Here is a 17109-nt window from a genome sequence, read left to right on the forward strand (position 1 = left end):
GTTAGATTTTGAACATATATCTGTCCTAGTTACAACAAACAACTTGGATTTAATTATTCTCAAATATTATGAAATTTCAGTCTGAATTACCATGCAGCACAACCGGTTTCTCTTACTTTGTTTGGCGTGTAAATCCTCTTACGTACAAATACATTAGTTTCTTTGTTAACATTTGACTTCTGTGTGTGTGTGTTTCTCTTCTGCTGGAAATTTTCAACATCGGCGATATACATACACACACATAGGAGAAAATTGAAATAATTATTATCCTGAGAAAAATCGAAACATTCTCAACTGAAGGGATGATATGAGGATAATGAAAGGTTTACATTTTACAGAAAATTAACTATATCAGATCCATAATGTAAGGAAACAAACTTGTTTAACAATACAATTTAAAATGTGAACTGTATAACTCAATCTTATAAAATTGATTTGTAATATGAATTTTACATCCACATGTGCAATCAAGATTTAAGCATGAGACCATGTAATATCCATCCATCCCCATTGGTTCATGGGGATGCCTAAGGCTTTCCACACAGCCATTGAGGCAACAACAACGTTGTTGGCACAAGGAGGTTGGTAGCCATGATGTTTATCACATCCCTGTGATGAGTCACATTCATCAACCACCATGGCCACCACACTTCTGCCACTGCCACTAATGGTGATGTTATGGAGGCACATGCTCTTGTGGTTGAACCATCCAGTGGAAAGTGCCACCACAGGTTTGTCATCAGAATGATATTGGTTGTCACATTTTGAAGGGCTGTCACCATCTCCACCCTTCTCAAAGCTGTTAAGAGTGAGATATGCTTTGGTGTGACTAGAGACTGGTGGTGAACATGTGTATGTGGGATATGTTTTTCCTGGCACACAACACAAATCATCCTCTTCATTGCAATGCCCTGAAGGGATCTTTCCACCTTTAACTCTGCCACTAGGGTGACATTTTTCAGCTTCAGTGTTCAAACAGTTCGACAGGAAGAGAAAGACCAGAAGAAGAAAGGTTGCTTTTGAGAGGAAATTAATCTTCATTTTCTATGCAGATTGTTTGGTTCTACTCTCTGTTCTTTAGAGTGCTTTGATGGAAGAATGAGAAGTTTATTTAAAGAGACTATGTTTAAACTATATGACAATTAACAGCAAGATGTAGTTCATTGTTTTAGGAACTGATGCTTTAGAAAAATGACAGAAACAACTATGTTCTGCTTTGTTCTTTCACAAAATGACAATTCACAGTATCCAAAAAAGTTTGTTTATTTCGCTCTCTGCATTCAATGGGTTGAGGAAACAACCAAAGGACATGTCAAAAGTTATGTAAATTTTGGGAATTGTAATTGCAATTTGTTTAGGTTTGTTGACTGGTAACTTGTGTTGTGCTGGTTAATACCAACCAATCATTTACTATTTGTTGGAGATAGTATATCAATTATGATCAAATGAACTAATCAAATCTTGAGTTAGATTCATAAATTACTTTCTAAGATTGATTGAAATATAGGTATAAATGTTGACTACAAATTCAACTTATTAGTAGTATGCAATCAGAAGTTTTGACGCTTCTTTATTAAATTTCCTTAAATATACTCGTTGATTTTGAAATCATGATTTTGTTTTTCATTTAATAAATCTTTTATAAATTGTTCACTTTTAACTGTTCAAAATATAAAACTAATAATGCATTTTAAATTCCAGGTGAATAACTAAAATCATATCACTCTTTACAAATAAATAATATTTATAGAAACTAATGAGTTATCATTTTAAAACCTAATTTTATATATCATTATGAAGAATATTCGAATGACCAACTCCGCATAACACCATTTATGATATTTTATTTGTCTAGTAAAAGCCATAATATCGAGCCTTGAATCCTTGAACCAGCACTCCGAAAATATAAAATCTTGAAAATCTTATCTGAGATTATATTCATAGCATTAAGATATTAGTTTTCCAGAGTTTTTCATTTTCCACTATTACTGTAGAATAGTATTATTAAATTGTTGTAAATAAGTATAAATTTAATATCATGAAACTAGTTTTATAAAATTAAGTTAAATTTAAATTTATTTTCAACTTTATTAACTTTTAAATCCATGATAAATTTAAATAATTTAAGACTTTATTAAATTTAAATGTTTATTATTAGGCAGAGAAATAGTTTCTGTAGGAGCTTATGCCCTGGGATTACAGGGGTTCTCCTCTGTACTCTGTAAAAGTTTTATTTTCAATCTAAGACAAATTTCGACCTACACTGAGTTGGGTTCCTAACAGTTTTTTTCACAAACATAACAAAACAGAACACCAAAGTCAGGACCTAATTCTATATTCAAATGACTGCGAAACACCTAAAAACCTTTTCAATGGCTATCTAATCCAAAGAGGAGAACCAAATGTTCATTCTACAGTCTTTCCTTATCACTAAATATGATAGAGTATTTAAAAGCTGAAAAAGTGACTTCAGCAATACGCATGGACTACAAACAATACAGATCAAAACATAGAAATACATTAAAAACAGCATATATAAAAATAGAAGTTCCCTAATCTTTGATAGCTCGTTCAAAAGTTGCTGAAACAGGAAGGAGAATGAAGCGAAGAAATCATAATCATGGATCATTCAACTTCTACAAATTATTGCAATATTTTTTCTTTGAGAGCATCTGATTGCAATCCTTTGCTTAAACTTATAAATTCACTCAGAAATACATTAAGGATAGCTAATATACAACTAACCAAGAGACCGGAAAAGGCCATTGATTGGTTTTCGCAATTTTACAATGAACCACGAACAAAATCTTTTAATCGTTTCAATGACAATTTCATGAATGGGATATATATGCAACACTACCTGCAGAGATATCCCATCCTCCCCCCATGCTGCAGGGGGGGAAATTAGAAACTAATAAACTAAATCCAAAAAGATACGAAATCACCCTGCTTTAGATCCCTCACTTGTAGATTTCAGTTCAACGTTCTTCCTCAAAAATTCAGACAACCTTGCACTAGCAGCACGACCTCTTTCTAGGCAGTGAAGATAATCATCCGCTACAAAAAAATTAAACAGAAAACTATTTAGATCATGGTAAACACCCTCTTTTGATTTTATCATGCTTTATTATATATATATATATATATATATATATATATATATATTCCTTATATTTGTATTCCTTCCATTAGGGAGTACTATTCTTTCCAATCCAAGTTTTCAAAATGATGTTTCTAGTCTCCAGGCTTAGATGGCGTTAGTAACATAGCTGATATGAATAGCATGTGTTCAAGTCCACACATGGTAGTTGGTATTTTGTTTTAGGAAGTGGAATTTCGAATTATTTTGGTAGATGTGATAAATAAGAAAAACTATGCATTAAATACAAGGGAGGAGACAGGCCAAAGTAGCATCAATAGAAGAAAAATAACAGCGGAGCAAGATTTAAGGTACAATCTATACAGGTAGAAAGCATCCACAAGGGTTAGGATTTCAAGTAGCCAACCCTTTTTCTTCTTTTTTGGTTTCCGTTCTAATAGTTCTTTATTCCAGTGTTGTTATTGGATATAAGAGGCTCTTCTAATGTTACAAAAAATATAATCCTGATTAAAAAAAAAAACAACTAAAAATGTAATCCTCATATTACGTTTGCATCATAATTCAGAGTAATGCCTTTAGCACCCTACTTAAATTCCACCACCTCAACCATCAGTTCATCATGACCATACATACATGCAATATCATTGCTAACTTGACGTTTCAAGAGCTCAAGGCGAGCAATAGTACTTTCCTTCTCTCCAAAAGGAGAAAAATATAATGCTTCCCCGTCGTTTTTTTCATCTTGTGCTTTGGTGAATATAATGCATTACATTTATTTGTATGAACTTTACAAAAAATCACCTTCAATAATTTGAATTTGATTTAGCATTAGAGGAAATTAGAATTAAAAAATAACTTGATTAAGTAAAAAAAAAAAAATTCCTCAGATAATTTGAATTTGATTTAGCATTAGAGGAAATTAGAATTAAAAAATAACTTGATTAAGTAAAAAAAAAATATTCCTCTGATCTTCAATTAAACTTTTTTTGGTTAACAAAAAATGGTCCAGAAAATATTTCAGTGGTTTACTTTGGATTTTTATTCCTTAGGATTAGTAACAAAATTAACAATAAACACTCCATACATTGATTATCACTCATTAGGATTAGGTGATAAAAGGTCTTTAATTTTTTATTTTGATAGACTTAAAAGTACTTGCCAAAAAGCTTGAAGTTTTTATTTGCATAATAAATTTAGGGTAATTGTCTCAGGACAGGAGTAAGAGACGAGGTCTAGGGTTCAGTTTAGTTTCCACATAGCATACAATTAATTCCCAAACTTCATATGGTTAAAATGTTGTTTGTTTTTTCCAATGTTTACCCAGAATGCAATACAATTGGTGGTGGCTCCACTCATTTTCATAGTCACAACAATCACGGTAGAAGAGAAAACCAACACAAGCACAATCTAAGCATATGCTTAAGCAATAATAGGAAATGTTAAAATAGGTATTTATGGAACAAACAACATTGAAGGAACTGAATATGAAAAGTTAAAGAAAGTGTTGCAGAATACCTGACATAGCACCTTGCGTAACAGATGTCATGATTCCATGTGCCATAGGCTCACTACCCACCTGCAATGATCTATCGGGTAGGACTGAAACAATAGCATTTGGAAAAACTAAATTGGCCAGTGCTTTTAGTTTCTGCCACAAGATTAAAAAGCATTAAATTAGATTTATGTGCAAGAAGAATGAGACCTGCGACTCCAATAAAAGAAATCGCCAGTGCTACAGGGTCAAGAAAACATTAACTATACAATTATTATGGGTTTAGGGCAAAAAATATATATCATGGGTTGAGTTCCACTAACTAAGCCTCGCAGCATGTCATTAACTAAATGCATGCTTGAAGTATTTGAATATAAAACACAAACTGACTATTGGATGCACAATTAGTTACTAGTCAGAATGTGGACTGCTAGCATATAATTTAACACATAACTGGGATATTACCTTTGCCAAAGTACAAAAAGGTTGCCAATGTTACAAGAAAACCAAATTCCCATTAATCATGAATTTAAAGACTCCAATCTTATAATTTTAACATGGAAGAATAAAGATCTGTTGACTAAAGTGAGGATAACGTAATTTATTTAGCCTTATAACATTAATGGCAAAAGGCTTGTAATGACACCAATAACTAAAATGGGCAACAAAGGTTTAGCGACATTTATAAATATTATCCACAAGGCATGCAGAATACAAATGAGTAAAATGTAGACCAAATTATACTCAGCTGACTAAATTCCCAAGAAAATTTGATGGAAATAAAATGAAATTTTAACCAAAAACGATTCCACTAACCTCCTCTTCATCTTTGGTTGGATCCAATAAAATAGAACCACTATCTGTTACAGAACAACATATTGCCACTGAAGAGACAAGGATGAGAATTCATTATTATTAATAGAATGAAAACATAGAAATAAACCAAGAGACAAACTAACTAGTCTAGATTACCAGCAAGATGCTTCAGGGGAATTCCAGCATCAACAAGCGCAGCACATGCAGCATTTATTGCACATGGAAGGAGCTATAGATTCAGTTAAGTCAAGAAAAAGGAGCAAAAAAAACAGAAGCATATATTTTAAATATTGATCTCTTTAGGTATCCACCCCTCGTGTAATAAACCGTAAAATCAAACTGAAAAGTATTTGATGGAATTGATGGTAATCTAATTTGTTCTTTCATACTCCTATGCAAGTAATAACTCCCCCCTGAACAGAATAACCGTATACCAGTCCACTACCCACCACCCATCTAATTTGTTCTTTCAGAAATACCCATAAAATTGGATTAGAAAAATAGCAGTAATCTTTCACAGAGAAATAAAGAACTATTACAGAACCACATGCATCACAAAGGACTGGTCTTTTCCTTCAAGTTTGAAGAGAGTATAACAATGGTCAAATAAAATAATGGACCAGCATTAACCACTTAAAATGGGGTTAAAATAGAAACACAAGTTGTGTTGTACATCCACCATCAGTCTAAAATCCTAAGGGAATACATATACATGTCACAATGAATCAAATCAAACCATAAAGTGAAGAATGCCCAAATTAAAAGGGAGGTTGAAGTAAAAGTACACAATATCATAACCTTAAGGGTCTGTTTAGTGTAGAAATAAAGTGAATAAATATAAAAATGATAATTGAAAAAAAAAAGTAAGAAATAAAGAAAAATTAACTTTATTTCGTTGGAGAGAAATAGAGAAGAAACCAGGAGAGAGATAGAGAGATGAACAGACTAAGGTAACAAAATAAAGTGAAAAAGTATTGGTGGGACCAATTCACCTTTTAATTTTCTCCTTCCTATTTCTATAATATACCAAACAACCGATTCAAATTCATCAACCCTATTTCCACTCCTTCCCCCACCCAAACATATCATAAAAAAAACAATTATCATATCAAACATATTAGAACTGAACTTTTAAGTAGGATACAGCCCCATCATCATTGAGAACCTGCAGTAGTATCAATGAGTGAAGAGTTAAGTTATCGATCAACACAAATAACATATATCATAATATATTTACAAACAAATCAGCAATGGGAATAAACATGAGAGGGCAAGAAAATAAAATTCCAATTTTAACTGACAACATTCACACAAAACAACAGCAGAAGAGAATAGTTATTATCCTGGTAAAAAAATAAAATGAAATAAAGCATAGCTGCATTGCACCAAGTTCTTTGAGTTTAACAAATTACAAAATACGTAACAAACCATATTTCCAGTACTGAGAACAAAACTTGCCTGGACAATAACTGAAGTTGTGGTGTTCGGATATATCGTTCGAATGCAAATGCTTTCCAAAGTCTTCTTCAATATCATCTCATACTCCTTCTCCACTTTTCCTAAACCATGGAAAACAGATATTAAATTTTATTTTAAAATGAAAAGAAAGAGATGAGTTTAGCATTGTTCCAACCAATTTGTCCAGTCTTCGGCTTCCAAATAACTTCAATGGATGCTTTTACAGGATTTTCATTCTTCTTGGTCCCAGCTTTGGGTCCATAAACAGCAGCAAGCACTTTGGTTTCTCCTTGAGCCCAACTGGACGAGCCATGGGCACGATGCAGGACAGAACATGAGCAGGCCAGGGGTCTAAGTTGATTAGGACTCCGGCCGTCAGGTCTATCAATCTCCATTGAAATCCCAATCCTTACGCCCCACCTTGGGGAACCCAAATACCAGAACGAGTGAACTCAAAAAGAAGAAACAAGAGGAAAGATGCACTGTCAACCTTGCACTGCTGGAAAACCAAAGGAGGCAGAATAAAATGGTTAAAACAAAAGAATGCCAAAACTATAGCAAAATGTACCAGTTGAGAAATGGAAAACAACATAAACTTTTGCAGCAATCAAGGAAAAATTGTTACTTCCAAAGTAAAAGTATTTTTGTCCCTCCAACTTCAGTCCAAACATACACTAAATTAACCAGTTTCCTAATCATATTTAACTCAAAGGCTAATCCAGAAGAACAAACAATTAAAGCTCACCATATGAACCCAAACACAATGCATTGAAAGAAAAAAAAAAAAACAATGCAAATCTATGAATAGGCACAGAATAAAACCCTTGACTCTCTCACTTCCCGAATTCTCAGCCCCGACACCGCCGCACTCGAAGCCACTGAGAGAAGCTCCCATGAACAAAAGCATCAATGCAGAAAATTTTAAAGAGAAATTGATGAAGAGAAATAGTGGAGTGAGTACCTGAAATTAGCGAAACTACAGAGTTCAGAAGTTTGGTGCGAATTCAAAGTGCAACTGTAAACATGTACCAATGAACAAGTCCTTGAGTCTGAGACCAGGACAAAACCTAATTCACAAAACCAAAACAAAAAGTGTTTGACTAGGGTGAAGTTAAATACAAAAAATAATAAAGGGATTCTTTTAATGGTATCCATGTTCTTATTATTTTATCTTCTATAATCATTTTTTAAAATTAAAATAATTAACATAATAAAAAATTTATCTATTAAATAAATAAAACTATCTATAACAAAATTATGAAAATATTTATATGATCTATAACATTAATAAATAATTTTTTTATATATATAAATGTTTATTATATTATCTTTTAAATAATTTTTTTCTAAAATTAAAAAATCTATAAAATAAATCAAACTATCTAAAATAAAATTATAGAAATATTTATATTTATTTTTATAATTCAATTTTATGAAATATTTTTTTAATAAATTATTATAGTAATATTTCTTTTTTACTTTTTTGTCATCGTAAAAAAAATAAACACAGATTCAGTTAATAATATTAAAATAATCAAGTATATCTATAACTTAATTTTCTTTATGTCTAACTTAAGATATAATGATTGTTTTTAGTCCCATTGATAATAACCATATTATATTTATTTACAATCAATATTATTTTATAAAATAATAATTGTATTTTTTAAATAAAAAATATTATTTTTAAAAAATACATACATACGCAATAATTTATATTTAAATAATTATATTAAAACTAAAATTAATTTATGAATACGAGGTCATATAGATCTTTCAGGAACCAATCTTTAGGCCACTAAATTAAAGGCCGAACAAATTGCCAATAAAGGGATCGAATCATCCAACAAAATAGAAGGGCCAATTGTAATTGTGTTTTACAAGAGTAAAGAGTATACTTATCTATAAGAAAAACATTTGAGGTACTTAAAAAAAATGTATGATCTCTGGAAAATATGATTGGTAGTATTTTGATAAATGTGGTATTTTTTATGAAATTAAAAAAAAATAATGAACTTAATAACATTCTCAATCACTATAAAATTATACATTTTTATATTTGAATTTAGAAGAAATATTATGTAAAAAAAAATATTGTTCTTTAGTTATTCGTATTTCATCATCAACATAAATTTGTTTATTTTCATAATAATTATTTTAACAAATATATAATAAACATTTACTTAAGTCCGCATTTTGATCTTGAAAATTTGATGCGGACTTAATTGAGATCCAGACTTATAGAATTTTAGGAGTCATATTACAATATAAAATATTACAGGTCATATAATTATAGTATCGAAAATTATGAGTGCTGAAAATTTTTTGAGATTTTGAAAATATGAAAGATATGATATATATGATACATATATGCTATATGTTATAGGAAGAACTTGTAATTTTATTTATTTTATTCATATACTATATATATAACAAAGTGTAATAGAATACAAGATGTAAGTAATTGGTCTGGATGAAGTTGAAGTTGACTAACACAAATTATCTTCAACTTATTAGAAAGTGTTATCAACCTTGATATCAATGTGCGCTCTTTACCCTCCGTCTTTTACAAATGATCAATCAACAATCATACATCAATGAGTGGAAAATAATTGCCACATGACTTTTTTAAAATAAAGTCACAAAATTATTGATTCGATAATTTTCTCTTTCCAAATGTGGATTTATACGAGATGTGAACTTAAATAAATGTGTACTAAATGTTTAGCGTAAGTAATATATTTTTTAATACATGAGAATTTTAGATTTTCTTAAATTAATTCACTCTTATCTTAATTACTGATTTAGTTTTTATACTTGTTTAGAATATAATTATCGATATTATTTTTTAATATAATAATAGATATAATGTATAATTTTAATTTTATTGGGAATTACACTCAAAACTTTAACTATGAAATGTATTGCAAGAGTAAACATTTATGAATAGACTAAAATAAATTTTTATTTTAAGGTCAATAATTTTCTTTTATACCTAACACGAATTATTAACTTTAGGCTTAATAGATTTTTGTCTTTTTAGCAATAATTCAATAGTTTTTTTCTGTATTTACGTCATCCTCATATTATTTACAAAAAAATCAATGTAATCTCTTTAATTAATATTGAATTTCTTTTATAAGAACCATTGAGTCAAAAATAAATAAAAAAATACATTAGAAATATAGTAACAAAAAATATTGTTAAACCATACTTTTAATATGACTATTGAGTCTCTCAGAAAAAAATTGTGAAACAAATTCAATAAATATAGATAAGTCATATCATATAAGATATCAATATAAATTGAGAACAAGTAGCCATAGAAATTCACTAGGAATTTATATATTATTAACTTAAAATATTCACAAAAATTTAAATTAAACACATCTTTGATATTTAAATTGAAAATTTAATAATATACTTGAACATTTATTAATAATTATAAATTTATAGTAGAATAACAAAATGATATTTTCAATTGATTCATGCTTTTTAAGAAAAAAGTGAATTTTGCTCTTCAAGCAAATCATACAAAACATATCCGATCTGGTTTTGCAAGTCATGATAATTGGTTCCTTTTTTCCCTTTCTGCTGATGAGGACGTTTTTTTGGTGATGCGTTGCAAGCTTATGGATGAAGAAATCTTTATATATAAACTAACAAATGTTGTTTAAGATTCATATAAACTTTTGTGACTTTTGTGACTTTTGTGCATTTTATGTATTACATCATGTCGGCATTTTAAATATATTTCTTTGCTCTTCACCTGTTACGTATATAGCCATTTGTGATAAGTATACATAACATCACACTTGCACATTAAACTAAAGTAAAATAATCAAAGTTCAACAACTCGATCCACATAAAAATGAAGATGCAGTCTCTATGAAAAAAGTTGGTAAAACATCACACTCAATAGTCCTTTTCGCGAAAATTATAAAAATGAACAAGTGTGTGTTTATTTGTCTATTTAACCTCTATTGTCCACATTCTAATCATCACTTTAATTTCTTATCATACCTGATACTTTATTATTGGATAAAAGTACTGCAGAAACATTTTAGACTGTACATAAATTCTTTACTCAAAATATTCCAATTTTCTTCTTTTTACCTGCCAGCAGTTTCACTACAAGCATCTGATGTAATCCTTAATGCAGAACAGAAAACAATACTATAAAATAAATAGCACATGTGAGTTGTTCACAGAAAGTGTACATTTGAATCAACAACCATGAGTCAGAGAACAAGACTAAAAGGGCTTACACCAGATTCAGATATTGGCAGCAGAAAAACCTGTTTGCAGAAACTAAGGTTCTATTTTAAATATCTACAGCATGGTATCTGTGAGAGCAGGCAACCTGCGGAAGAAATTGACCGGTGCTCCTGGTGTCTTGCCCCTAAGCTTAGGGTGTCTGATTAGGTAAAGTCCTGATACAATAAACAGCAACTTTGGTGGTATCACATACAAAACTATGGCAGTCACAAGGCACACCACCATGAATATGGAAGTGGCACGTGGATCCCTCCAATTCAGAAGAGCTTGAACTCTTTCTCCTTGAGTTGCTATCTGTCCAACAACACTTTGAACCTTCCCTGCTAAACTTCTCAACCTGTCATATCTCCAACGCACTATATCTGCACTCTTTGTGGTTGGAAAAGTGTCCATCTCCTCATCAAACTCCTCAGGAGTTGTTATATCAGCACAAGACAGCTTAGCATTCATGTGAGGAGGGTATCTTGAACGGGACCTCCATTTCCACATTCCATACACAAACAAGTATAGGAAAATTGTGGGTAGAATAAGTTCTGGGAGACACACAAACATTGAGTACAGAATGTGCACCAGCACTGTCACAAAAGAGTTCTTCCATTTGGCAACTTCTCCAAACCAATCTGCAATCTCAAATACGAAGGAAAACACATCCCTCAGACGGTTGAAGTTGGCCTTACTCCGCCGCATGCTCCATAGGTGAGAGTCTGTGTCTGACATGTACTCAACCACTTCCTTTCTCAGAGGGGGTTCTGCCCTGCCTAGTCTAGCTGCCACAATGAGCACAGCCTGAAGTCTCAGCCTTTCCTGGTCAATGATGCTAAGGGGCTTTGTGTAGTGCATTTTTGGCAAATGGGGTTTGAAATACAAACTCATCATGTTAAACATTGAGTTGCATGAGAAACGTATGGCCAAGTGCACTTCACCATACTTCTTGAGACCAGAGTTTTGCAGCGATAATAGTGGATATTTGTGAGTGTAAACGCGGTCAGTTTCTAGAGTTGAGATCCTTATCCGAACCTTTCCAATCTTAGAATCCTTGTTACCGTTTGAAGAATTGTGAATCTGAGCATTATCAAATACCCCCAAGGTGAGAACTGTAGCTGTATCATAAACTTCCCAAGTGTACTGCTCATGGAACTTTGGGGTTAGACTGTTAACAATGGTTCTGGTGCGCACCCATTTAAGGCCATACTTTGCCACACAGTATGTATCTGATGTTCCCCTTCCATCCCTAGTTTTGGGTGGTAATAACACATCAACATTCAAAATACCAAGTTCTAAGACACCAATTGGCTTCTTCCAAAGCATCCTTGTGGATGGCCTGAGATCACTACTGTAATAAGTTGACTCGTCTAGGACGTGGTATCCACCGTCAAGATAGGCAATGACATGGATTCTGCTGAAGAACTTGTCCTTATCCTTCTCTGACTCTTTCTTTTTCCCTTGCTCCTCCATAGCAGATGTCATGGACTTCTCAAGAAGAAACCAACCACTACGGACATCTTTATCATCAATGCGCTTTTCAATTTTGCTTATAGGAAGAACAACATTGCCTATAGTCTCATCCTTGTTACCAACGCGATCTTCAACTGTAAAGATCAAAGACTCTTCAAAAGGTTCTGCAGCAACAAACAACGCACTATGATTCCACTGAGGGTTCACGCCCTTTACTGGCTTTGTCTTTGAAATCTGGTTTCCAATTTGTACCTTAACACTGGCATCTGGAAGTTTAGACTTGTCAGATGCAACCAAGTCCTGTGCCTCGACCACTTTGACTCGTACATACCATAATCTCGGGGACATGTAAACTTTTGATCGAATCTGAGAATAGTTTGATATAGTGCTTCCATCAGGGATAACTACTGCATCAGAATGCCAAGCATCTTGAAAAGCCTCATCAGCTTGTGTGCCTCTCCAAACAGCAAGCATCAACTCTCCTTTCTTTTCTCCATTTTTGTTTTCAATCCTATACCACTGGGGAGCCAATGGACTATCAGGTGGAATACGTCTAGGAACTTCATACATGTCAAACCACACTTTTCCAACAGTATCATCTGATATTCGGTCCTTGTCTTTGACTGTAACTTCTAGTATAGAGGATTGTTGATTCTCCTCGGCAAAGGCAAACACCTTGTTCCATTCAGGGTTTTGGTTTTTCTCAAAGTGATTGGTAGTTCCTCTAAAATTTCCCATCTTGACCTCCACATAGGGGTCAAGGCTACCTGTGATATCCATTGAAGGAAGGTCACGGGCTTTCACAACTCTTACAAAAAGGTACTTCATTGATTCAACAAGGTCATGGCTGCTGGATGTGATTGGCTTGCTCCCGCGAATGACCCTTCCACCAACAACTTTTCCCCCTCCAAGAGTAGGGCTTGTTTCTTTCACTCCAAAGTCTTGTGCACCAGGAAATGCTTGAACAACTTTTGGAGGAGTCGGTGAGGATTTCATCTCATGAATCCCAAAGGTTACACTTGGCTTGGCATCTGCTGCAGGCTTTGACTGCTGCTTTTGTTCATTACTTGATTTTGCAACGTTATGAAACGTGTGCCTTGACTCAGTTTTCTTTCTAGACCCGTTCTTGGGGATTGAGTTTGTAAATGATACTGGAGGTGGTGTTTCGTCTTGTGCTATATCTCGGACTTTATCAGAAAAAGATTCTACAGCAGGAAGAGGGTTTGAGGCTCTTATAGAAGGGTCATCTGTAACAAAAACCTTCAAACCAATCTCTCCTTTGGAGCGGGAAAAAACGCTTTTCTTTTCCAGAGGGTAGTGCAAAAGAGCAGCATCAGAATACGTAACAAATGAGGTTCCAGTGAGCCTGACCTTCCCCAGGAGTATTTTGGAGGCATTGGTTTTGTTGTAGTGGAAGATGCAGGCATCAAGAGTGAGGTTTGGTAACTTGCTTGGATCAGTAATGGTGAAGTAAAAGCTTTCATTCCACACAGGACTCAGATCTTTATCCTTAGTTGTTGTCCGAAATCTCTGGCCATCAAAGTGAAGTTCCACAAAAGTACTTGATGAACCTTGCCCATCTTTGGGAACAAGGTCATGAGCATTCACAACTTCTACTCCTAGTTTGAGGTTGTTCATCGCCAATCAGTAGCTGCCAGAAAAGGTCTGACAGAGACAAGATATACTGATTAGTACCGGAGGAAAGAAAAACCAGTTAGCTTCAATATGAATATTATAATGTATCAATTATTATAAATTTCAATATATGTATTGTGCATAAACAAATTAACAACCAAGTTTTTGTTATGTATCAGGCAGTGCATAGGTAACCAAGTGTCAGTTTCAAATTCAGTGTGAAATGATGGATTTTGATGCAGCATGTTGGTTTAATGAAACAGGTTAAATGGTCAGAGGAATCATCATAAGCAAACATGCTAATTACATAATCAGAGATGTCCTCAAATTACCTTAGTTTGGATCATTACATATATCTATGGAATGGTCAGTTTTCATTTTTATTTTATTTTATCTCTTTTTCTAGCGGTAATGGTTAGAAATCATGTGAAAGCATAAATTACTCCAGTCAAATCCCATCTAAACAGTTGATATCATATCTAAAATTGGAAAGAAAAACAACACGAATTATGAATTACTGTTATTAAGTTTTTCCAATCATAAATAGAAGCAGATATGGAAAGACGTAACAAATAAAGAAAGGAAAATTGTCGTGAAAAGCAAGTAAACTTAACAGAGAACATTAAAGCAGCAGGGAAGATTCTAAAAGCATCAACCAAATAATCCTTCAACTGTCTTCTCCGCGACCAAAAGGCAATACAAGAATAAAGAATAAAACCCTTTTGTTTTATGCTTATTACAGAACACAAAAAGGCGTATAAACTCTTTGTGTGTTGACTTCAATACAGAGGATTGAGACAAGAAGCTTCAGGTTACATAAAGCATAAGAAAAACATTCAAAAGATGTTTGAACTCCAAGCATGGAACTAAACTAGTCCCTTGTGTTCAACTCTAGTTTTAGCCTTCTAAATGAAAATAAACACACACAAAAAATTTAAAAATTGAAATTAGAACAAAAGTCAAAAGTGATGATCAGTGAAGCAGAGAAGGTGCTTTACACTGAACCTTTGCAAAACAAAAACAAAAGTTGTTGTACACATTCTCAATGACCAACAATCTCACACCTTAACATCGAAAAGCTCAAACTTTTTGTTTCTCACATTTATATTCCTTCTGATACAATCTTCTTCTAGACATGATCAGGTACTAAAAGTTGATACTTTCTCAAAGATTCAAGCTTTGAAGACTATATACTTTCACTAGAAATCAACAAAATGTTCCACACACTCAGAATGGAAAAACGAAAAGAAACGCACCTGGGAGTTTTAAGTAAGACCTGAAAGAAGAAGAGGAAGAAAAACAGGGCTTTTTGGTGGTTGGAAAAAACAGAGAGATCAGAGCAAATATGAAGGCAGAGACTTTTAAAAAACAAGGAAAAGGATAAGTGACTTCTGGGATGGTTCGCACGTTAAATGGAGAAAGTCGTTGAAAACGAGTGAAATTGGAAACATGGACAAGGCAATTGAATTTTCCAATGTCTTTTATATTTGCTGGGAAAGAGAAAGAGAGAGAATGCAATTGTAAGAACTGTCGTCTGTTTCAGTTTGTTCTGTTGTTTAAGACAACCTTCCTCGTTTCAGTTTTTCTCTTCCAACCCCTGTCTTACACGTGTCAACGTTATTTCTTTATTCAAATTATTACTGTTATTATTTTTTTCTTCTTCTTATTTTATATTCACAATAAATAAATAGCTATATACTTCAAACAAAAATTATTTTTTAATGATACGATTGTGGTCTTGATAAAAATAATTCTATAATTTTATCCTAAAATATCTAAAATAGACGTTTACTTTTGCGTAATAATTTTATTGGTGATGATACGGTGACTTCAATATTGCCTTTATTTTATCTTGAAACAATAAAACTAGTAATGTTGGTTAAATAAAATATAGAGGGTGGTCTGTAATACATTATAATATTAAAATATGAGTAATTTGTAATATATTATGCTACTAAAATATGTGTAGTTATTTTTAGTATTTACGTAATCTATTTTTTACTTTTTGTAATATTAAAATATAACTAAAGGTAAAGTACAAATATAAATATTTTTATATCTCGTACAAAAATAATATATATATATATATATATATATATATATATATATATATTTTAAATAAATGAATATTTTTATATATTGTTAAAAATACATAATTTTATTTTCCTTTTATACTAAAAAAGATAGTTTGTTTCCTTAATGCAAAAATCTATTCCTTACACTGTCCTTAACTAGTTATATGCTTTTAACATAAAATCAAATGAATATTTCTTGTTCTATTAATTCTTATTCCTGTTCTTATATTCTTATTCCCCCTATACATGACAAATGAAAGAAATTTAAATCTTTAAAGTAAAAAGTATTTATCTGCATTAAAAAGAAAAAGATCAAAATAAAAAATTACAATATGATCAAAACAAAATTTATTTATTTTATAAAAAATAACATTAGTTTCCAATTCTTGAGATGAAAAAAAAGAGAAACATTGCAAGAACCAAAACTAAAATTTGTTGATCCCATAGAAGCCAAGATATATTCGAGTGCTAATGAAATAAAACATTTTTTAATAATTTTCAATTTATTATAATGATATAAAAATATAACATAACATTATCTTTTTCATGTCTTAGCCTATAATATTGTTGACTCTTTATAAGCATAGCTATTGTTTTTGTGTGGTTTAACATATGTTTTTTTTTTTTTTTTTTTTAACTTTCTGTGTACTGTATTCATACTTGTTAAAAATAATCCTTCTCTCTCTCTCTCTCTATATATATATATATATATATATATTATTAGGGATGAAGTTAGAAAGAGTGATATAATAAGATGGTCAAAGATAACCTTCTTGGCAGGTGGACAATGGATTATATTT

At 32.0% G+C, this 17109-nt stretch overlaps 3 protein-coding genes across 6 annotated transcripts; all 3 read right to left on the bottom strand.

The window, feature by feature from the left end:
- Positions 1–33: 33 nt before the first annotated feature.
- Positions 34–1417, bottom strand: LOC114185151 (putative ripening-related protein 1). The gene has a single exon (XM_085673277.1). The coding sequence runs from the start codon at positions 1039–1041 to the stop codon at positions 475–477; it is 567 nt and encodes a 188-aa protein (XP_085529403.1). The 5' UTR covers positions 1042–1417; the 3' UTR covers positions 34–474.
- A 1182-nt stretch (positions 1418–2599) lies between these two features.
- LOC114183338 (Ribosomal protein S5 domain 2-like superfamily protein) lies at positions 2600–7966 on the bottom strand. 2 transcript variants are annotated; one of them, XM_028070328.2, is made up of 8 exons: positions 7828–7966; positions 7042–7362; positions 6867–6967; positions 6553–6573; positions 5565–5637; positions 5409–5476; positions 4616–4748; positions 2600–3057 (listed from the first exon to the last, which is right to left on the bottom strand). In XM_028070328.2, exons 2-8 carry the CDS (start codon positions 7259–7261, stop codon positions 2942–2944), a joined length of 732 nt encoding a protein of 243 aa, XP_027926129.1. In that variant the 5' UTR covers positions 7262–7362; positions 7828–7966; the 3' UTR covers positions 2600–2941. The 2 variants fall into 2 exon arrangements, with proteins under 2 accessions (XP_027926129.1, XP_027926128.1); XM_028070327.2 differs by having other exon boundaries at positions 7042–7365.
- A 3053-nt stretch (positions 7967–11019) lies between these two features.
- On the bottom strand, positions 11020–15740 carry LOC114184859 (FT-interacting protein 3-like). 3 transcript variants are annotated; one of them, XM_028072209.2, is made up of 2 exons: positions 15491–15740; positions 11020–14264 (listed from the first exon to the last, which is right to left on the bottom strand). In XM_028072209.2, the coding sequence occupies exon 2, from the start codon at positions 14235–14237 to the stop codon at positions 11199–11201; it is 3039 nt and encodes a 1012-aa protein (XP_027928010.2). In that variant the 5' UTR covers positions 14238–14264; positions 15491–15740; the 3' UTR covers positions 11020–11198. The 3 variants fall into 3 exon arrangements, with proteins under 3 accessions (XP_027928010.2, XP_027928011.2, XP_085530004.1); XM_028072210.2 differs by having other exon boundaries at positions 11020–14283; XM_085673878.1 differs by lacking the exon at positions 15491–15740 and adding an exon at positions 15335–15448.
- Positions 15741–17109: the final 1369 nt, after the last annotated feature.

The sequence above is a fragment of the Vigna unguiculata genome, chromosome 5, assembly GCF_037176805.1.
Source record: "Vigna unguiculata cultivar grain cowpea cultivar isolate G323 ecotype 2 chromosome 5, ASM3717680v1, whole genome shotgun sequence".
Taxonomy (NCBI): Eukaryota; Viridiplantae; Streptophyta; class Magnoliopsida; order Fabales; family Fabaceae; genus Vigna; species Vigna unguiculata.